Raw genomic sequence first — 23,128 nt, 5'->3', positions numbered from 1 at the left:
GTCTCTCTAGAAATGCATTCTTCCCAATATTTACTTCTCCGCTCAGCGCTAACATCGGGTTCTTTGTCCCAACGGACTTCTTTCTCGCCTTTATGCCGTTCCATTCCCCTATCGAAGTGCACCTGAGGAAGAGGCAAAGGGGCGATTTGTACAGTTCGACTTCCAATAACTCGATTGGTTTTTAAGGTCCGTATTTTTATGGACCAAGCAATGTTCTTTTTTTTCAAAAGAAACCGTTCAAAATATTAGTATTAGAATTCAAAATGCTTAACTGAGAAAGAAACATTTGGAAAAAAATAATTTTTTAATTCCACAAAGTGTTTCAGCACTGGAACTTTTCAAGTGTCAGATGTTTCCACTAATTGAAGTTCCGCCTGAATGCGTTTTTCCACTCACTTGGAATATATAGGGCAGATCTAGATGCACTGGTGCGCTTCCTGTTCTATTTTCGTTGGTCTGACTTGGCCATTTCTACTTCAAGTTTTCCATAATGTTTACAATTTGCTATATGTTTGTTTGCCTTAAAGCGTGCAAAATTTTACTGGTAAATTTGCCGTAATTTTCCTTCACTCTTTCGAGAGAGAAATTTTCCATCTTCTCTTGATCAAAAATAATTGTTTTCAAGGGCCTTTGTAGACGGAAAGGAATGCATTGTGGTTCAATTTAATAGAAATTATTTTATAACAGACACATTAAGCTAAAAATATATGAGAATCTTAAAAGTTTTCCCATAAAAATACATAACATTTGGCACACGTAACTAATTTATTACTATATATTACTCAAATTCAGAACATCAGCCGCCAGTCCAATCGTTTAAAAACATTCACCGAATACGAGTTTTTAATTGCAGTTCATTAACAATCATTTATTTCGGGTTTTTTCCTTTTGGCTATATTTCATATGTTTCTGTAGTGATCATGCTATTGTATAATGTATCGTGCTTGGCGATCAGATCATTTCTTATCAATAAAGTAACGCGCGCATCCCACTAATCAATGAAATTTTCGGACATTCAGTCTGGCTAACATTTAAATTGAAACCTATCAGGTGACACTAAAAATATAACATAACATATAGCATGAAATGTTTTTCGTTACGTAATCTGATTTATTTACTTTTTTAAATATGTTCTGTTTTCTTTATATTCTCCGCTAAACCATTGAACTTAATGGATAATGGCCACATGTACGTAACCCCATAACAGCAGTTGTCAGTGAATTTCTGCGAACTGGGCTTCTTATTTATTGTATACGCAATCATCGCAGCTGTCATTACATAATAATTAATTTTGATATCTCTCAAGTCTCATTTATTATTGAAAACTATAAAAATCAAGGCTGTGTTATCTTCCTTTGCGATTCCAAGGCCTAGAGCACTTGATAAGGAAGTAAAATCAACCAACAAATTGGGTGTAAAAACAACTTAATAAATATATATTAAATTAGTCGGAAAGTTAGAAACCAGTTAGGCACGTTTATAGAATTCAGTCAATAAGTCAACTTGAACAAAACACTGCACTTATTTACCTGTTGCACTTCCCAACACAGTCGCTATAAATAAGTATTTTATTTGTTAGGGTTTGTTACTCTGTACGATTAACACAAGTGTTAATGAATTTATTTTAGAGTTTTTCTGAGCTAAGTACAAATACAAAATAATGATAAATTATAATTTTTATTGTTATTATCACATCAATCTCTAAATGAGTCATTTGAGTCAACTAAGGCGAAGTTCACACCACTCCGTGATTTTTGTTTCTATTTATCTATTCACACCTAATAAGCAGCATAATCAAATACCCAACTAATATATCAATGTATCGCAGAAGTGGACGTAGGATGGGGCTTTTATATGAAGATAAAACAATATCAGTAAAGAGGTGCTATATCAAGCAAGGGAAAAAATATATTTTGCGATTATCTTATTTTTGTTGTTTATATTAAGAAGTATAATGATTAATTATAATTATTATTTTACTCATTTTTTTGGTTGTAAAACTTTGAACTATTTGTCAAATACTTACTGAAAGTTGTTTGGATTATTTCTCTCCATTTCTGTTAGGTGTTTACTTTTCACATCTGTTTCTTAGAGGGGCCTCCCCTAGCAGGGTTTTTATCTTTTAAAAAATTGAATGAATAATATCCCCCTTTAAGCTAATCTCTCCCATGTCTCTGCTTTAAGAACTAATAGACAGTTAAATGTGCTAATTCGCCTATCTTTTTTGTTTTGGTTTCACTTTTGTTGACAATGTCAATGTCAAGTTCAAAGTACTATGACCATACCGCTGACATACTAATTGTTAGAACAATTATTTTAGCAACAGCTGGAACGACTTGTCAATCCATATTTGGTTTACCTACAATGAATCCATGCTAGTTCAGAGAATAGAAAATCAGAAATTGTGTTGTTCCGATGACCAGGGTTATTTACAATTGATATGCCGCACATTTGTTGGGGAAGTAAAAACGCTTGAAGGTGAAAAAGTTGAAAGAATTTCCAGAGATTCATTTACTGAATTTCAATTATGCTATGCTACACAGTGCATTAAACTCGGGAACTGCCCCTTCCTATTGATAAATATAAAATGGTTTGACAGTTTCCGCTTGTGTTGGAGCCAACCACAAATTGATTCTGAAAATGCGATAAAAATAACATGAAATGTGCATACAATTAACAAGGCATTTGTAAACATATTTTGCTGACGATTTCTGAAGTTCTCTAGCGATAACCCCGCCGCTTAACCTCATCCGAAATTCGAGAACACAATTACTTGTTGCCATGTGGTTGGTTGGGCATATGTGAATGAACTAAAAAGAAAAGTGAAATAAAAGACTGCAATTTCCATATCAAATGTATGCGAATGTCGTAAGGTGATTTGTCTGTTCACTTGAATAATTTTAATGAGTAATCGTCAGGCTGTCTTTTCGCAAAACCATAAGTACAGTCCTGCATTAACCTTAGTTTGACTAACCCATGCAAGTAGTAACTGGCTTTTGGTAACCTACTTATTGAAGAGATTCCAGCCGAAAAGGTTTAATTTTAGCCTTTGTATTTGTACTTTGGATCAACTTAATCGGCCTGCTAGCTAGGCTCCTCTGATTAGAGTCTAAAGTACTCATCTGTGACTATATATTCCCCTGCGGCATATGGCAAACACTTGAACTAGAAACTGAAAAGCCTTATCAATGGTTTGGCGTGGCTTTTATTTTTCCTATTATTTATTCTAGAATTGCGTAAAAAGCAAGTCAAGCAGTACATTGCTTTAAATAAACAAATACAAATACAAATACAAATAACGCGCATTCAAAATATATTCTAAAAATATGATCAGTAAACTCAGCCTGAATTTCATTTCTTACAGCATTAAAGTCACGATTTTAATGCCTTAATTTTTTCTAGTGCAATTCACTTTATATTGTTCACAGCTTTGTTTATATCTTTATGGCGACTAAATAGGCAACTGGATTTCTTTTTTAATGGACTGGTTTTTTCTTATCTGCAGTCAAATGTATGGCAAAACTGTAAAAATGAAAAATTAATGCGAATGTTTTGACTAACGAAGGAACAGCAGACGGAAATTATTTGAATATTTGCTTGCCAATGCATGAATAATTCGCAAAGTGGTCTGGATAAATTAGTCACATTTTAGATAAACAAAATTGATTTCTTGTTGTTTTAGTAGTTGGCTGATTTGGCTTTCATTGGATTATACAAATGTTTTTCTTCTTATCAATTTGTGGCTATACTTTTTATATGTATTTATATTTTGAAACAATAATACCACGATGTCTGTCAATGGTTATTACGTTTCAATAAATATTATTGTTCGACTTTAATTTAAGAACCTTTTCTTTATTCATTTGTTTACCGATCATTAATCGTATTAATCTCTTATTTGCACTTCTCTGGAAATACAACCTGTTACTCATCCGAATATGGTAATTTCGTAACATAAATTCGCCCCTTAACTTCCGCATTAAAACATTTTTAAGGTGCACTCAGGCGAAAACTGTGCTTATAGGTATTGAATATATAAGGCAATGCTCCTATATATAGCCTGTTTATTGATACGCTAATTTACGCAAATACGTGAGCATTTGAGGGTTCATAAATAATGTTTTTCCCCAGCTGGGTACACTTGTCCACTTGGAATGTGCCTCTCTCCATGACCCATTATTTCAATTAACTTGTAAACACTTTACTCCACTTATCGAAAACGCCCAGAGACAACAACAACAACATCTACTGTATCTATTCTCTATTATACTGTAGGTCTCTATCTTCGAATCTGTCGAGTGTGCCCCCAAGCGCCAAACAAAAGGCATTTGGAAAATTGTTTGTAAACGGGCCATTAATTTATTTACTGCGAAACAACAATAGCAATCGCCGGCAAATATTTCTTTGGTCCGTTGATGGTGGTCCTAGGACAATTTCATTCGATTTTAGTTGTGATTGTCTTGCCTGTCAAGCAGTTCAATTATCTTAGAATTCCTTTTTTCATCAACCGAAATTTAGAGGGAACTTTTGGTGTTCCGTGTGGGAAGTGCCCAACTATTATTAGTTGATTCCCCATATTATTGCTGTAAGCTGTCAGAAGTTGTGCTCGTACATTGCCATTATATATAATTGCGGTTTATTGGGTTCTAATTAGACTGACGGATGATACCTAATCTGGATTCAATCAACCATAAACTATTTTTAGAACAAGTTCTATACTGAGGTGGTGTGTTTTCTACGTAATACTGCATATAGATTTTTGCCCTCCTTAAGATTAATAAAATAATTCTGAAGCCTTCTCAGCCTTTTCTTGGCTCAACGTATCTATATAATAATTGTCACTCCAGTCAGTCACTTCAGAACGAGCTGAAAAATTCCACTCCCGAACGATGGGCATATATATATTTTGATTGCAGTATAAAGATGTAATAATTTATAGTATTTATATACCTAAGAAGGCGCGTGTATATGTATTCAATTTTTGATTGATATTCAGGGCACCCGCTGACGTAGATGGGCAATTCTCAATCAGATTGTTTGCTCATTGTAAGCACTATATGTGTAGGCACATAGATCGGTATACATATACGTAGGTATATAAGAATGTGATACAATATTGGTTCCACTTTATCAATTTGTGCCTCCTTCTCTATCTATCACTATGCTGGCGATCTTTCATCTCAGTCCCGCTATCAGAAGCAGAGGCAACAAGTTCTGTAGGTGATAGCACTTTATATAGTATATAAGCCAGAAAAGGGGGAGTGGCGCCCTCGGAGGGGTTACTCTATTCAGAGTTCTGAGAACCCAACAATGCTCGTGATAGAATTCAAATAAAAATGTTGTTAATTGCCGTGTGGAAATATTTTTCAATTAATGTCTGACTTTTGACTTGCTCGGGTGTAAGCTAACTAAAAATATACTTATTAACAAGGGAAGCTATAGAACTGTCTCCCAAAGCTTCTATATATTTCTCAAACAGAAATAAAGCAAAGCTTTATAAGGAATATTTACAAATTTGTCGAACGGACTAAGTTAATCTCACAAAACTAACAATCAAAAACAATAGAAAAACACAGTAGACTTTGATGATAGTTGATATAGATGTTAGAGGCGGGGCTGTCTATTTCGATACCTCTCGATCTCGTGCCGCTCAGTGTGAAATTAAATGCCTTCGTTCGTCGCCTATAAACAAAAGCAGATCTCCAATTACGTCTGACTTCAGCACACGAACAGCAGTCCATCAACAACAAAAGCAGTGTAGACAATATGTAAACAAAATAACAACAAACGAAATAACAACATTGGCGAAAAAATAAATAACAAGCGGAGATAAGCGCAGTAAAATGCTTCACAAAAGGCGGCAACTTGTTAAATAAGCTAATTAATTTTATTTATTTCACATATCTGAGTCGTTAATGTTTAGAATAAATATTTTAAAAAATTGTTAGCGAGGGAAAAATAAGATAAGATTGGTTTTTGATAGTTAATTTTGAAAGTTAATCTAATTAAGTTAAATAAATAATCTAAAAAAAAATTTAAGAATTATAGATGTGTTTTTTCAAAATAAAGTAGAATAACGTGACAAAGAAAAAAAATTATGATAAAGAACTTAAGTTAATCTATAAATCAATATTTTCTGACAGTTACACTTCAAAGTTTAATTCGGTTTTATATCGTAAGCCCTTTGTCCAAAGAAAGTTTCAACTGGTCATCATTTATATGATATATCTATGGCACGTGAGGCGCCATATCTTTCAGGCAATAATGTATAATTTCTGACGACGCTTAACTTTGTGTTGACAGTCAATGGCCTCTTTAGAGGTTGCATGTGGCACGCCACTGATCCATTTTGAGTGCCTATCTGTCCCTGATGGTTTGCCCCAGGAAAGTTTACAAATTTTATGTTCGTATCATTGACATTGACATTGCTGTTGTGGGCGGCGTCTTCTATACCGATCTATAATTAGTGGGTGCTTTCGTTTAGATGTATCTACAAAACCATAAATACATAGGCTCATCGAAAGGGTACAAAAAATGAGTAAGGAATGGGTGTGTGCGGCTCTGTTATTATATTTGTCTGGGGCTTAATGGCTTGATTGATTGTTGGTTTTATGCCGATAAGAGGGGCCTCGCAGGAATCAATGATTAGGACGTGCCTCCTAACCCAGAACGTGAGGGCTACTCTACTCACATGTGTTTTATTTCTGTTTGTACAACTTTTGCATAGATTACCTAACGACAGGAGAACTGGTAGCTGGGCGATGCCGTTCATGAAATAAAATACAGGCCAACTGTCGTCATGAATATGCGGCTACAAAACATCCACTAAATATATAGTATATATTCCACACCATCCAAGCACCAGACGTTGACAAATTTTCTAGCACAACTTGGGCATTTTCGTTCCGTTCCATTCTTTTTAGCTTCCATTTTACTGTAGGCTCTTTATTTTTTCGTTTTCGCGAAAAGAAATTATATCACGCGCCTGATTTCCATATGCTTCTTTATTTATTTATTTTGTTTTGGGTGCGATGGTGTGCTCGTTTCAAATGATTTTCAATTGGTTACGTTTGGGCTGGCATATATATTGATGGATGGCATTTTAATGAAGCGTGAAACGATGACAATCGGCCGTTGGGTTCGGTTCGGGGTTCACTTTACTTTGGGTACGACGACATGGCAACAAGTGGTTCGGCTCCTTACAAGGGGGCTCGTTCTTGATTTTTGAGAATTATCAATTGATTTCTATTTTTCTGCTCTATTTGTTTACAGATCTACACGCCACCGCCGCTGGACATCAAAATGGAAATGTAAGCATTGTGAAATGTGATAGTTGATAAATGGCAGGCAAAATGATGAATTGGCTTTTATTTATAAAAGAAATAAATGTTGACGAAAAAATAAATAATTATTTTATCAAAATTAAGCAGGAATGAATGGCCACATTCCTTTTATTTTGTTTCCAAACAAATAAATGCCAATTTTTTATTCTTTAATGATATTATAGATAAAAGTAATAACTCAAGATAAAAAGTAATAACATATTACAGAAAAGTATTCCTTACATTACCTTTAGAAAACTTAAATTTGATTAATTCTTTGTAAATAATTTTTGAATTTTATTTTATCCACAGTGAAATTGGAGAACCACCCCAACCACCGGTTAAGTGTTCCAACTTCTTCGCCAATCATTGGAAAGGGTTAGTGGTCTTTCTGGTGCCTCTACTATGTCTGCCCATTATGCTGTTAAACGAGGGCGCCGTAAGTTTGAATTTCCCAAAGATGTCTACCGGATCTATAAGCTAATTGTAACTATTTTTCAGGAATTTCGTTGTATGTACCTGCTTCTGGTAATGGCCGTGTTTTGGGTGACTGAAGCCTTGCCACTGTATGTGACCTCCATGATTCCCATTGTCGCTTTCCCTGTAATGGGTATAATGGTGAGTCTCTATTAGATAAAACATTCTATATAAAAGTTATAATCCTTTTGCTTACCACTTTTAGAGCTCCGATCAGACGTGCCGTTTGTACTTCAAGGATACGCTTGTTATGTTCATGGGTGGTATTATGGTCGCCCTGGCTGTGGAATACTGTAATCTGCACAAACGTCTCGCCTTGAGGGTAATCCAGATCGTGGGCTGCAGTCCCCGCAGGTAATATAAACTTACTCTTCAAAATGGTCAATTTAAATCCTAATTAATTGCTCTTTGTACCCCTTTTAGGTTGCACTTTGGCCTGATTATGGTTACAATGTTCTTGAGCATGTGGATCTCGAATGCCGCCTGCACTGCCATGATGTGTCCCATTATCCAGGCTGTGCTGGAGGAACTTCAGGCTCAGGGCGTCTGCAAAATCAACCATGAACCTCAATACCAAATTGTCGGAAACAACAAGAAAAACAACGAGGATGAGTAAGTAGCCATAATTTCAATTTGTACTGTAAATAATTAAATTCTTACTTCTTTTTTAGGCCGCCATATCCCACAAAGATCACTCTTTGCTACTATCTGGGCATTGCCTACGCCTCCTCTTTGGGTGGCTGCGGAACCATCATCGGAACTGCCACCAATCTTACCTTCAAGGGCATATACGATGCTCGCTTCAAGAACTCCACCGAACAGATGGACTTCCCCACCTTCATGTTCTACTCTGTGCCATCGATGCTGGTGTACACCGTTCTGACCTTCGTGTTCCTGCAGTGGCACTTCATGGGTCTGTGGCGTCCCAAGAGCAAGGAGGCTCAGGAAGTGCAGAGGGGCAAGGAGGGCGCCGATGTGGCCAAGAAGGTGATTGACCAGCGCTACAAGGATCTGGGCCCCATGTCCATCCACGAGATCCAAGTGATGATTCTGTTCATCTTCATGGTTATCATGTACTTCACCCGCAAGCCGAATATCTTTTTGGGATGGGCCGATTATTTAAATACCAAGTAAGTGGATATATAAGTTTAATTTTATTAAATTAGTTTTACAGTTTATTTCTTCTCTGGTAAAACGTTTTTTGTCCTACTTAAACTTCAACTATAATTTATTTATTGTTTAAAAATATTCACACTCAAGTTACTTTAAATATTACGTTTAATTTTTAAATGACAACTCTAAAGGTTGACAATCAGCTCAAAAATTATGAAATACTTAACAGCCTAACTAAAAGTTCCTAATTTGTTATCAATGTTTTTACCTATAAATATCTAAAAATTATTTCACATCCGTCTTCTACTTTTCCAGGGATGTTCGTAACTCTATGCCCACCATTTTCGTAGTGATCATGTGCTTTATCTTGCCTGCCAACTATGCCTTCCTGCGTTACTGCACAAGACGCGGTGGTCCGGTGCCCACAGGTCCCACTCCCTCGCTGATCACCTGGAAGTTCATCCAGACCAAGGTTCCATGGGGTCTGGTGTTCCTGTTGGGCGGTGGATTTGCCCTGGCCGAAGGCAGCAAGCAGAGCGGCATGGCCAAGCTGATTGGTAACGCATTGATTGGCCTAAAGGTCCTGCCCAACTCTGTGCTCCTGCTGGTGGTTATCCTGGTGGCTGTGTTCCTAACCGCTTTCAGCTCCAACGTGGCCATTGCCAACATCATTATTCCCGTACTGGCTGAGATGGTGAGTTTTAAACAGTGCATGATCTCCAAGATATGGAGTAATTTTTAATGTTATCTTTCAGTCCCTGGCCATTGAGATTCATCCACTGTACCTGATCCTGCCCGCTGGATTGGCTTGCAGTATGGCTTTCCACCTGCCGGTTAGCACACCGCCCAACGCTCTGGTCGCCGGCTATGCCAACATTAGGACAAAGGACATGGCCATCGCTGGAATTGGCCCGACCGTCATTACCGTCGTCACACTGTTCATTTTCTGCCAGACCTGGGGCCTGATTGTCTATCCAAATCTTAACACTTTCCCCGAATGGGCGCAGATTTATGCCGCGCAAGCGCATGGCAACCAGACTATATAGATAGTTAGTCATTAGTGTAACGTAACACACAGACCGCCGCAGCGATGAAAATCATAATACTTTAGGGAATTGTAAAAGAAAAGTGCCTTTGCTGACTGCGAAAAATGTGCATTTCTGAATTGCGAAAAGTTTTGATACAAAAAACATTACCTATTGTTTAGCAAAACGTGTTGAAAAGTTTTATCATAAAATACTGTTAAACAGGACTTGAGATCCTGGTTCACGGACTCAGCTAAATATTTAAATACAAATTAATGTTACTTAATTGTTGCATTTAGCAAACAAAAAATTCAAAAATGCGGGGAAATTATGTTCAACGGCAGCACTGGCTTGCCAATGGTTTTTATAACTAGACTGAGAAAACGTACATATTCATACACGTTTTGCAATTTGTAAAAAAAATTAAATATGAACAACTTACTCAATACTTGATTGCGAACCGAAATAAGCACACAAATAGCCTTAGTCTAAGCTAAAATAATACTTTGTAAATTTTCAAATGATTTATGTTTTATATAGTTTGTAAAAAATATCAAATAATAAAAAGCTCAAACGACAACAAGCGGATAGTTGATTTAATTTCAGATATTCATTTTTGAAAAATTAAAGTGCGCGCCGATTATTGTGTGTAAGTATCGATAGACCTCGTTAATCGATAGGTTGCTGCCCTGCTAGAGATGAAATTTTACGTTTTACTTTACTGGCACAGTTTTACAGTCACTGGAAACCTGTTGCTGAAATAATACGTAATACATATGTCATCTTCACGGATGAGGAATTCAAAACTTTAAATTCAAAAAGAGAAATTTTAATTTATCGGCGGACAATTTTTGGCTATTACAAAATTTAAGAAATTTTGGTTGTAGACGAAACCTTTCCTAAAGAGAATGTAGACTCCCCGGTTAAAAACGTTAGTTAATTTACACCGAAACCAAATCTTTAAACTCTTTTTTACCTTCACCATTTTTTTTAGATTAATTAATTAGAAGTTATTAAATTAAAAGCCTTTAAAATAAAATGTTTTTCTAAGATTAATATTGTGAGCGTTTTTGAGGTTTCAGTGTTTATACAGACGCACATGGCTAGATAGACTAGCTACTGATCTAGAATATATAAATATACTTGATAGGGTTGGATCCTTCCTTCAATCAGCCAATTAGATCCTGATTTATGTTTAAATTCCAGAAATGTTTATCAAAATATAAAGAATTTATTATACATCCATTGCATATAATTGTATTTCGTGTATAACTAAGACAATTTTGAATATCAAAACAAGACAAGACACATTATGTGGTTAAATCAATGTTAGCCCGCAACCAAAGATCCGAAAAGCGTGTAGCTTTTGTTAGTCAATTTCGGGTGGTGTTGAGTTCCAGATTAGATTAATCGTAATTAAGGTCAATAACCAAATCGGATAGGAGAGAAATACCCTCCGCTTAGAATTTCGAGGACTTGGCCAGGTTAAGTTCCTCGGTCAGCATGCGACCGAAGTCGGCGTGCACCAGGGTGAAGTTCTTGACGGCACGCTCCTGCAGAAACTGGCTGGCGTTGCTCAAATGACCGGCAATGTTCTGCACCAGGCGCTTCTTGGCGCACTTGTCCAGCGTGTGTACCCAGAAATCGGTGACCTGGCCAAAGTTATCCTCCGTATCCCCGCTGCTGTAGCGGTAGACATCGCCAGTGACGGGACAGCAAGAGGACAAAGCCCTCGCACGGGGGCATTCCTGGGGACCGTTGAAGGAGTTGGGGAAATAGTTGGGGGCACCGTCCTGGTTGTCCGTAACATTCATGGGTCCATCGCGCTGGAAGTTCTCCACCTTCACCTTGTAGGGGCAGTTCACAGGGATCTGCAAGTAATTCGGTCCCAGACGATGGCGATGAGTGTCCGAGTAGGAGAACAGACGACCCTGAAGCATCTTGTCCGGAGAGGGCTCAATGCCGGGCACCATGTGAGCCGGGCTGAAGGCAATCTGCTCCACCTGCAAGTAGGGATAAATACCCAAAAATTAATACAGAACTTATAATCTCTAAGCTCTAAGTTAAAATACACATCTAATTTTGATATTTTTTAAAGATGAAGTTATTCATATCATTTTGATATGAAAAAAGATAATTTTAATCTTTTTTTTATATTATTTGATCAAAAAATACTAAATTCGGTATTTTTATGATATGATAAAATATCATGTTGATATGTTTGAATCTTAAATCTGACATAAATCATATCGGCTTTTTATTGATATGGAATAAGGTAGAAATAACCCTATTTCATATTGGTTTTTTTTTCTGTGTATACGCTAAATAAGGACAGCCGTTTTTGAGCTAAGGTAGACCAAAAAGTCAACTAATCTACAAAATAGTAACAAACTAATAAGTTTCCTATGCTAGCACCTATAAATAATTGAATTAGCCAACAAACCTCAGCGAAGTAGTTCTTGGGGTTGCGATCCAGCACCATCTTTCCCACGGGAATCAGAGGGAACTCCTTCTGGGACCAGACCTTGGTCACATCGAAGGGATTGTACTTGAACTTCTTGGCTTCCTCGAAGGTCATCACCTGGATGTACATCGTCCAGCTGGGGAACTTGCAGGTCTTGATCCTGTTGTACAGATCGCGAATGCTGTAGTCCGGATCGGTGCTGGCCAACTGGTCGGCGGTCTTCACGTCCAGATTCTTGATACCCTGGTCCGTCTTGAAGTGGAACTTGGCGTAGATGGGCTCACCCTTGGCGTTGATCAACTTGAAGGTGTGCGAACCGTAGCCGTTCATGTGGCAATAACCATCTGGGGTGCCGCGATCGCCGAACAGGAAGCACACCTGGTGAGCGGACTCGGGACGCAGGGTGAGGAAGTCCCAGAACATGTCCGGATCCTTCAAGTGCGTCGTGGGGTTGCGCTTCTGGGTGTGAATGAAGCTGGGGAACAGGATGGGGTCGCGAATGAAGAAAATGGGTGTGTTGTTGCCAACCAAATCCCAGACGCCATCCTCCGTGTAGAACTTGATGGCAAATCCTCGAGGATCACGGGCCGTATCCGCGGATCCACTCTCACCACCCACCGTGGAGAATCGCACCGCCAGGGGAGTGCGCTTCTTGACCTTGTCGAAGATCTTGGCTGCACAGTACTTGGAGATGTCGTGGGTCACCTCAAAGTATCCAAAAGCACCGGCGCCCTTGGCGTGCACCACACGCTCCGGAATCCGCTCCCTGTCGAAGTGGGACATCTCATCCAGGAAGTTCACATCCTGCAGCAGAATGGGACCCCGGGGACCCACCGTCTGGCTGGCGTCCTTGATTCCAATCGGTGCTCCATGGCCTGTGGTAATGGCTCCAGGTGAAACCTGGAAAATAAATCAAATTAAGTTAACTTTAGTTGCTTATAATTTCAAACTTTAAACTTTTTAAACTATTATTTACAAAACCAAATTAAAAATTTAATTTTCATTGATTTTGCCTCAATAATTGGTAAAAATTAGTAACCGTGCTTCAAAGTGCATTTTCCTAACTTTCCGTTATATAATATCAGTTCAAAGTGTCGTCTAATCTTATCGGCACTTAAGCGATAATTCTTTTTTGGGCTGCGGACTTTAAATTTTTATTTATAATCGTTGGGCTGCCACGAAAAACATAAACATAAAGATTGCAAAGCTTTATCTCTTCACGGGGGGTCACTTTGAGGGGCATTTTTGCAGTTGATAAATAATTGCTTAGAATATTTGATAAAAATAAAAGGGAATCAAGGTTTTAAAACCTTAAACGTTAAAACAAACCAAGGATCTTTGGCATATTAGGCATTTAAAAAAGAATATCCCCATTCATACTTAAGATCAGAGATCAATAAATTCCATTAAGCTAATAAAACTGTCTTGTTTAAGCTGAAATTTCAATTAGCCCACTAACTGTCCGTCATTCATCACCCGATATAATCTGTGTAGTCTAAAGTGTCTCCAGCCTCTACTCCTCCTTGTTTTCAATTAATTTCCCTGGAGTAATCAGACACCGCTCCTTAATCACCTTATCGTTTATTTCGCATGCAAGCCAACAAGTCATTATAAAATTAAGTCAGCCAACAATTTGCAAAACTGTCACCGGTTAATGCGCACTGTTTAGCTAATGTATTTGAAACCTGACAACGCCATGCGAAATTCTAATTTGAAAGCATTTCTAGAACAGTGCATACAGAATTTTATATATGTAGAGGGAAGGTTGTTTATCAAAGTGAAGCCTCTGGTGATGTGTCAAACATATAAATTAGGCTGCTGTTTATATTTCACAACAAAGTCGTTTAAATATTACTCAGGTGGGATTACTGGTGGCGCGATAGCACCAAAGTATTTAATTGTTTTAGGAATTAGTTGGCTCTCGACTTTATCAAATCTTGATTCTTGGAAGGCGAATGAATAAAAGGGCTCGGCGTTTATTAGCGTTTTAAAATAACGAAATTTACCTGATGTTGCCTATTGGTATAATAAAATAATTTAAATCCGATTTCAAAAATGCACGAATTTAGTAACCATAGGTTTTAAGTAAAAACAAATAAATAAAATTTCTAAATTATCATTTCATTAGCTGACCTGTTTGTGAGCTCGCCTTATAAATTCTTAATTTACTGAACACCTCTATATACATTTCTAAAGCTTTCTGCACTTGTTTGTTCCTTTTTTTTGCCCCGATTCAATCAGAATGGTTTGCACTTTGAGACAACAATATGGGGCCACTTCAGGGGGCAGATACGAAAAGTGAAGCAAACCGGGAATGGCAATGAGAGTGGAACTGCGCGATCCACGCCCCAACAAGTCAATCTGGTTCCTATCAAAACCTCCCTGCGTATGTGGTTGTAGATATCCCCCAGCGAAGAGCAAACTGATAAGAGAACCTCGCCCGATCTAGAAAAAGAATGCAAAATACACAGTCTACAGGAAAGTTTTTAATTGCATCTTGTCGGAGTTGCCAATGACACAAAGAAGGTAAACAGCACCGTAATGAGGTAGCTTTATAAGATCAGTGCATCTGATAAATGTTGGTAGAGATGACTTTGTTTTCGAGATATCATTTATCATTTATATCATTATGAAGGGTAAAAACAAGTGGTTTTATTCTGATGTTTTTTTTTTATCATCTTTAAGATCTCTTGATATATTAACATAATATTTAAAAAAATTAAACCAACAAAAATAAGCTTTTTTGTTTAAATAGATTTCCTTTTTCCATTTTATATTTTCTAATATTTTCCCTGCTTCGACTAATGAATGACCTTCCGCAATGCTTTAGGTTTCAACGCTTGCTGGAAAATCGCCCTGCATTTTTTGAATTTCATGGATATCACTATGGACGGCAGTCCATGTAGTGACGAAGCGCACCAGGAGAGTGTGCGAAGGCGACTACTATATATACACGAAGAAATGAAAATCTACTGTGATGGTCCGATCATAATGAATGATACACCTATCGAAAGGTATTGCAAAAACTAACAGGATTGCATACCAAGACTCTAAGAAAATCAATTGGCTTGGGAGAGAGAGCGGTGAAAGTGAAAAAGTGAAAATTTCGAAATTTGGAGCTGTTGGGGCCGGTGGGGATAATTGCCCCCTCGCAATATTTTACTTGTATTCCTTTTGAAAATACCCGTCAAAATCCGACGCTCCGTTCAAAAGTTATAGCCAAAATAAGACTTTCTTCGTCTTCCCAAAATGAAAATTTAATTCTGTTTGTCAGTTTGTCAGTTTGTCAGTTTGTCAGTTTGTCAGTTTGTCCAAAACATGTTTTTTAAGTTTTGAAAATTTTATATGACGTTCATCACATCGATATAAAAAACTTTTGTTCTACCACTTTTGGAAAAACTCGCTAGTTTAGCGGGAAAACAGCTATAAATAGCTAAAAATCGGAAAGCCGTAACTTCTATACTACTAAAGCTACAGACTTGTGCTGCATCTCGTTTGAAAGGTATTCTTAAATGCTATAAACGCCTTCTATATGCAATTTGCGTAAATGTAATAGTTAAAAAAATATGAACAAAAGACAATTTTTTAAAATTTTTTTTTTAGCTTTTTTTTATTTTTCTCAAAAACGGCTCTAACGATTTTGTTTAAAACCTTAAACTGTATAGCCCTTGAGATTCCTTAAGTTTTGGTATATAACACATTACTGTAAAAAGTCACGTTTAAAAGTTATTTTTATTCGAAAATAGCCACTTTTGCCAGCTCGAACAATTAACGCTCCCTGAGTATTGAATTTTGTGTGAGGGTATACGAACTGTATTTTAGGGTCATGGAATCAGTAAATTTGCACTTAAGAGTTCCATATGGGCATTTCCAGGAAAAAGTCAACCAAACCCCAAATATTAAATGTTGGCGGAAAATTTTCTTTTTTGGTTTAAAAATAGCATTGGTATCTATATTTTGTAAATCAATAACATTTCCTTCCAAATTAATTTTTTACACGAAGATATGCGGCTTTCAAACACGAGCAACACATACTGTATATCTCAGCAACATTTTGTTGCGTTTTTGTAATATTGCTACGCCTTCTGTGGAAGTCTAAAGATCAAGCAACCAATACTATAAATTAGTTTAAGGCAAATGCTATCAGGAAAAAATTAAGACTTCTTTAATATTAATGGATTATATGTCTTAATTGAAGTTTGTTTTTTAACATTTTTAATGTCGCGTCCGTAATCAAAAAACCAAATTTTTTCTTTTCACTCGATCAATTTGCGACACCTATAAACCAGCTCTTACGCCTAAAGCAAGGATAGTTGGAACAAATTAATTATAATTTTTTGAAAAAAAAATTAGCGCGTTGATATTTTTAAAGAAATTTTAAAGTCTGTCGCGTCCGTAATTTATATTTTGTATTTCCAAAAAACAATTGATCATAATTTTTGTGTAGCTAATTGTTTTATTTGCTGCTATGAAAAACGTCGATGGCCTTGCTTTTCCTTGTCATTTACTTTATATAATAATATTTGTATTATTCACAACAAATTTTGCTATCGAAGAGAAAGCACTTCTTTTAGATACTTTTAAGATTTTTAAGATGGAAAAAAAAGAAAAAAATAGAGCTAGCGCGAGAAAGTACAGGGAGAAATTGTCTTTAAATCCCGATCGTTTGGAAAAATTCAAAGAAAAAGATAAATCCCGGAAGAGAGAATACCGACTGAAACTAAAGAAAATGATGGAGACGGACCCTGAGTTGCACTTAAAAAAAAAGAAAAAGAAAAGAAAACTTCGTGAGAAGAAAAAAAATATGGCAATCGACTTTCATACAGCGTATAGGAGTAAGCAGTCCTTGGGAAAGGCAGTAAAGAAAATGGAAAAATCGTTGCCAAACGACATGGAAAAGAAGAAGGCTGTTTTAGAAGCGGTAGGGAAAAAGTATTTAAGTTGCAACAGGATTGAAGATCGAGCTCAGACGTCTGCTGATTTTCAGAAATTTTCAATGCTTAGAGACTTTTACCTGAAAGACGACATTAGTGTTCAAGCTGCGGGCAGAAAGCATACCTTAAACCTTAATGGGAAATTTGTCGCAAAACGTTTCATGATTTTGACCGTGTCGGAAGCATACGAAATTTATAAAAAAGAATCGAAGTCCCCAGATTTAGTGAGTAAATCAACATTTTTCCAGCACAGACCACCGGAAGTTCAACTAATATCAAAGCTGCCTCATAATATGTGCGTGTGTATGTATCATGCTAACATTGGATTTTTGTTGGAGGGATGTACTAAAGTTATACCTTCCTTCCCTCGTGTCTTTGAATCGTTACTGGAATCTATTTGCTGTAACATAAAGAATGAAGAATGCATGCTCAACAAATGCCTGAGATGTGTAAAAGATATTGTCGAGGAACTTATTCCGATTAGCTATCTCAAAAAAATAGATGAAGATATAGTGTGGAAAAAGTGGCGTAAAGTAGACGACAGGTTAGCATTAACAATGACAACTGCTCCTTTTTCGGTTCTGTTGGATGAGTTTCAAGCGCTTCTACCTCAGTTTAAAACCCACTTTTATATAAAACGATCTCAGCAAAGCTATTTTGAGGCTAAGAAAGCGAATATAGATTCAAGGGAAGTAGTCATTTAAATTGATTTTGCCGAAAATTACAGGCTGATCTCTCAAAACGAAGTCCAAAGCGCACATTTTAACTATAAACAGGTTACGATATTTACTTGCGTAGCTTGGCTTTGCGACAAAACTTTATCATTTGGAATAATTAGTGAAAATTTAAGCCACAATAAATTTTACGTTGTCTGCTTCTTAAGCAAACTTTTAAAAGTGATCAAGGAGAAAGCCGGCACATTCGAAAATATATTTATATTTTCTGATGGAAGCAGCTCGCAATTTAAAAATAAATTTATAGTCCGTAGTTTGGTAGATTTTGTTTACTATTTTGGATGCGTCAAAATTGAATGGAACTATTTTGCCACGTCCCATGGAAAAGGAGCAGTGGATGGCGTAGGAGCAGTCATTAAAAGAAAAGTTTGGCAAGTAACTAAGTCCCAAAATAAAATATTATCAAGTCCCTTTGAATTTTTTCAATGCGCTCAGGAAAATTTACACGGAATAAACCTTATCTACATTGGCGCCAAGGAAGTGGAGGAATTTTCACTACCACTACAAGAAAAATGGAAAAATGTTGCACAGATTCCAGGAATAAGAAAAATACACTATGCATCCAGTAACAGAGAATTAGACATTTTTGTGGGTGTCACAGCCTTTTCAACAAAAAACAAAATTTAATATAATATACTAAACGTGCAACATAATTCGTAAATAAACTTATTATTTAAAGATAGGTATATATTCTTTAGCAGGTGTATTTTGATTAAATTTCTGCGTTTACTAGAAAAATTTAATTTAATTCTAACCACTTAGTCACATAGCTTTCATAGAACGAGCTATATAAAAACTATGTTTCAATTAAAAAGAGGTGGATAACGCTAAAATATTTTAACCAAACTTTAAAGTAGGGACTTTAGTAACACGTAAAATAGCTCTGCAACATTTTGACAAAATAAAAAGTTGCAATATTTTGTTAAGTAGCAACATGTCGCGTCCGTAATTGTCGCGTCCGTATTCTTGCACTAGTTTTAGAAAAAAAACCGCTGAATGTTTTGCCACCGAACTTGCTTTGATGTGCGTGGTTACTCAGCAGGTATACTGGAAAAAAAATTCAAAAAAATTCGCCCTCTAGTTTCGCAGAATTTATGGTTTTTCGAAAGTTTTCAAAATTGCAGTTCTATTTTTGTCGCGTCCGTATTTCACTTATTTAATTTTATTTCTAAGAACTGGCTGGACAGATAATCTTAATTTTTTTAGCATAAATACAAGAGCGTCTAAGCTATCCAACAAAAAATTAAAAAGTAATAAATGTACACTGCGTCACTCTTATTTTTAGAGTTTAAGTTGAAAAAATGTCGCGTCCGTCACCCTGGAAATGCCCATATAGGAGTCTTTTGTTCTACGACTTTTGGAAAAAGCCGCTACTTTAGCGGGAAAAAGCTAAAAATAGCTAAATTTCGTTAGTTTGTAAGTTCTACACTACTAAAGGTACAGACATGTGCTATACCTCGATTAAAAGGTATTTTGATTGATGAATTTATATTTAAATGTATATATTAGCTCCTATGAGAGCAAATGTAAACAAACAAAAACTTCTGATATCAAATAAAAACACCTCTTAACGAGGTAAAAAACTAGTGACGACCGCACCTTCAACATACAAAAGTTCTGATATCAACATTTGTGACGAAAAATTATTACACTTGTCATTAAATAGACTTTCTAATATTTTCTCATTCGGCACGCTGCAATAGAAAATGCCTGTAAAGGGAAAAAGGCTGGAATAGTTTGCTAGGGCGGGCCGAATGAGAAAATATTAGAAAGTCTATTTAATGACAAGTGTAATAATTTTTCGTCACAAATGTTGATATCAGAACTTTTGTATGTTGAAGGTGCGGTCGTCACTAGTTTTTTACCTCGTTAAGAGGTGTTTTTATTTGATTAACCATACTTGATTGCAAGATTCTCAGAGAACAAAGAACCTAGTTGCCATGATTATTCACCGAAACAAAGGCAAACATTTAATTGCCTGACAGAATGCAGTTTTCACAGTTTCGTCATAGAAGGTCAAAATCGACTAAAACAACACGAACCAACCAACTGTGGAGCTCTCTTTTCTGGGTCAGTTCGAAACATATTCTCACATACAGTCGGCATTAACCGGGCGTTCCAGCTCAGTTGCATAACCAAATTGGAGAAAGAAAATTTGCGTTGACTAATGGCTGGCGAACGCATTTTCCCAGTCGGTCTAGCCTTTTCCGGACTCAACCCAAAACGGGTTTGAAGCCGGGTTCGTTGTCACTTGATCGTCGAAGCCCAATGCAACCAGTTTATGCAACATTGAGCCGGTCGCCGCAAAGTCCATTGACTTCCAGCGATTTTTCCAACCTCAAATCGCGGTCCTCGAAAAGTTCATATAATACATTTATTGGTATATACAAATAATAATGGTTAAAGTTTGTTTTATTATTAGATATTGGGGTAATTGGTTTCGTGACTCAATGCACAAAATGCATTTAATATCAGCCATGCGAGATATGTGTATTAATTTTCAAAAGGTAAATTGTACCCTGTTTTACGTATAATTTAATTTTTTTGTTTGTTATACTCTAGCTTTTAGAATTTCCTATTAAAGACCCAGTATTAAAAATCTACAAGTCATATAAGTAATTAAATTTACCTAAGTACAAATGTATCTTCTTGGGGATCTAAAATTATCTCAAATTATAATGAATTGTTATTTTGTTACTATCCCAAGTCCCGCACCCAACTATTTGTATTTCTGATAAATCTAATCTATTTGGGCCAATTACTTAGCAGTTTTGGATGCTTATCAATGCTTATCAATGCTCTTCCTTTTTTATTTGATTTAATGAAGAATTTTTTAAGAGTTTTAAACTTTTTTTTTGTATTATGAAAGTCAAACTTTTAAGTGTGAAATAAACAAAAACGAGCAAACAAAAAATTTGACGAGAGCACGATTTTCAATTGAAATCATGCATTTAATCTCTGTGTTTGTGCTCAACCAAAAGCGAAAGCGAATAATTAACACGAAAGTGCAAACCAACCAATTCGAATAAGTAAAATCTAATGCACAATTCAGCTGCCAAATGAAAATGGAAGTGCTAAGTGAAAACAAAGGCGGAAAATGAAAAAAAGGCATAGGTTAGCCAAGGTTAGAAAATAGGGAAATGGATTGCATGAAAAAGAAAACTCAATGGGAATTAAAACTTTGGATTAGGTGCAGAAATACAAATCCAATAAGAAAAGTTGTCACATTGATAAGAGGGTTTATCAGTCTGATAAGATTTGTGTACATATATAGAAGAGAGAGTAAGCGAGAGATAAGCGACCGCTGTTGAACTTTGAACTGTGGTGAAACCGCTTTCAAAATTACTGGCATCTTTCGCCCGGCCTTTGTGCCTTTTGCATTTTAATTATTAACGAAAAGTACAGGCTCATAGCAATCGTTGCCGTAATTGTCTTGTTTTTTGTTTATTTTATTTTGAACAATGTTTCTCCCTTCTCTTTGTGTTTTTTTCTTATTTTCCTGCCGGCACACACACATACGCTCGCTCGCTCTCGCACACCAACACACTCACCGTCTGCGAGTTTTTGTAGTCAATTAACTGATTCGAAGCCGCATCGCGTTCAGCCATTTTGCTTGAAATTTTTGATATTTTCGCTGAATGGGATAACCAGAATTTTGAAATGTTCGAACTGAACAAACGTTGACTTTGAGTTTGCTGTGACTGCGTAGAGAATTCTGTCAAATAAAGCAACTGCAGCGCAGTTCCATTTGTTTTTATAGCCCCGCACCACGTACTTGTTGTTGCCCAGGGTTGTCGAGTGCTTGGAGAAGTATCGATAAATCTGGCGTGTCAATTAATATCGCTTTTGATACGTAACATTTACTATTAAAAACTGTTAAAAATTAATTAAAAAATGGCAAGTTGGTTTTTGTTTTAATGTACATCAAGTATATAAAAAATCAAAGAATTTATAAAAAAACTATCCTTAAAATATTTGGTTTGGTCAACTTATTACGTATACATATTTATTTAAGACATGGGAAACAAAGTACAATTATTCGATAATTTCAGTGTTTACGTCGAGTCAGTCAGGCATATTCCAACACACAAACATTTAACATATAAACTAAGAATTGGGCTAACCTCCAGTGGTGCCCGCCAGGTAGATATCCATTGACTCCTTGTTCAGGTGCAGCGTCGGTCGTCTCCTCGGGATGGGCTGGATATGTGGCAATCTGGTTCCATTTACGGCGTTCAAGCTGAGATTGGAGTTGGGATCGTAGTCATCGCTGGATGTCGAGGGAGAGGAACGCGGCCTTTGCGGCGGTGGAGCCAAATTATCGTCCCTTTCCCCCGAGCGTCGTCTTTTCTTGGCCGCCGCCGCACTGGTAGTGGGTCTGCCGTCGGAGGAATGACTAGAGTTGTGGTCGTATCTACCACTCGTACTGGAGACATCCGCTATGGAGCTCAGATTGGAGGACAGCAGGAGCCTTCCCTGCGGCACCGGCATTATGGCGCTGGGATCTGAAGAGGAATCAGCCGGCTGACTGCTGCTCACATCCGAAACGCTATCGGCCATCTTCTTGGCCAAGTGCCGCTTGGCATTGTTTACCTTCCGCATGTAGAGGTCAAATAGGTGGCCGTAGCACTCCTTGCAGACCAGGGATTCGTGGTCGATGTTTTCATTGAGCAGCTTGGCGAAGGAACGCAACGTCTCGTTGCCGATGGTTCGGCATGGGGTCCTCAGTCTGTGGCTGCCGAGGGCGCAAAATCGGCGCTCTGGCTGTGGTTCCTCCGCATCGGGCGCCATCTGCAATTGATTACGCCCATTATTAGCTTTCCTTGGGTTTAATTCCCCTACTCACCTTGCTATTTTTTGATTCTAAACGACGCCAAGAGATAAAACAAAAAGGAAAACACAAAATTTTCCCGCCTTTACAATTTCCATTGCAATTAATGTTACCGCAGCTTGATGGTTTGGTGCTGTTTGATGGTCTCACTAAAAATACCAGATAAATGTACGCAGGGTTAGCCGAGACGCGAACCGTACACTGCGTACATTTTTGGTGTGACCATAT

General features: G+C 37.0%; 3 protein-coding genes across 5 annotated transcripts in view; 1 reads left to right on the top strand and 2 right to left on the bottom strand.

Annotated features, from left to right (window-relative positions):
• Indy (I'm not dead yet) overlaps positions 1-10,520 on the top strand; it is a 34,831-nt gene extending 24,311 nt beyond the window's left edge. For all 3 annotated transcript variants that reach the window (XM_070214480.1, XM_070214481.1, XM_044393942.2), the window contains exons 2-9: positions 7,273-7,310; positions 7,635-7,761; positions 7,824-7,940; positions 8,005-8,153; positions 8,223-8,411; positions 8,471-8,929; positions 9,228-9,606; positions 9,668-10,520. In XM_070214480.1, the coding sequence (XP_070070581.1) occupies positions 7,273-7,310; positions 7,635-7,761; positions 7,824-7,940; positions 8,005-8,153; positions 8,223-8,411; positions 8,471-8,929; positions 9,228-9,606; positions 9,668-9,958 (1,749 nt within the window). In that variant the 3' untranslated portion in view covers positions 9,959-10,520. The remainder of the gene's footprint in view (positions 1-7,272; positions 7,311-7,634; positions 7,762-7,823; positions 7,941-8,004; positions 8,154-8,222; positions 8,412-8,470; positions 8,930-9,227; positions 9,607-9,667) is intronic.
• Positions 10,521-11,146: 626 nt separating this feature from the next.
• Positions 11,147-21,846, bottom strand: Cat (Catalase). The gene is made up of 3 exons (XM_017140068.3): positions 21,621-21,846; positions 12,381-13,301; positions 11,147-11,940 (listed from the first exon to the last, which is right to left on the bottom strand). The coding sequence occupies exons 1-3, from the start codon at positions 21,675-21,677 to the stop codon at positions 11,398-11,400; spliced, it is 1,521 nt and encodes a 506-aa protein (XP_016995557.2). The 5' UTR covers positions 21,678-21,846; the 3' UTR covers positions 11,147-11,397.
• A 195-nt stretch (positions 21,847-22,041) lies between these two features.
• On the bottom strand, positions 22,042-23,062 carry HipHop (HP1-HOAP-interacting protein). Its single transcript, XM_017140034.3, has 2 exons — positions 22,916-23,062; positions 22,042-22,860 (listed from the first exon to the last, which is right to left on the bottom strand). The coding sequence occupies exon 2, from the start codon at positions 22,858-22,860 to the stop codon at positions 22,189-22,191; it is 672 nt and encodes a 223-aa protein (XP_016995523.2). The 5' UTR covers positions 22,916-23,062; the 3' UTR covers positions 22,042-22,188.
• Positions 23,063-23,128: the final 66 nt, after the last annotated feature.

The sequence above is a fragment of the Drosophila takahashii genome, chromosome 3L, assembly GCF_030179915.1.
Source record: "Drosophila takahashii strain IR98-3 E-12201 chromosome 3L, DtakHiC1v2, whole genome shotgun sequence".
NCBI lineage: Eukaryota > Metazoa > Arthropoda > Insecta > Diptera > Drosophilidae > Drosophila > Drosophila takahashii.
The sequence above is the reverse complement of the archived record's forward strand: the minus strand, read 5'-3'. Positions and strand labels throughout refer to the sequence as shown.

Excerpts from the sequence above, each read along its gene's own strand:
- HipHop (XM_017140034.3), bottom strand. The coding sequence starts at position 22,860 with ATGGCGCCCGATGCGGAGGAACCACAGCCAGAGCGCCGATTTTGCGCC.
- Cat (XM_017140068.3), bottom strand. The coding sequence starts at position 21,677 with ATGGCTGAACGCGATGCGGCTTCGAATCAGTTAATTGACTACAAAAAC. Across the intron at positions 13,302-21,620 it reads ACTACAAAAACTCGCAGACG|GTTTCACCTGGAGCCATTAC; the intron begins GTGAGTGTGTTG and ends TTTATTTTCCAG. Across the intron at positions 11,941-12,380 it reads CCAAGAACTACTTCGCTGAG|GTGGAGCAGATTGCCTTCAG; the intron begins GTTTGTTGGCTA and ends CCCTACTTGCAG.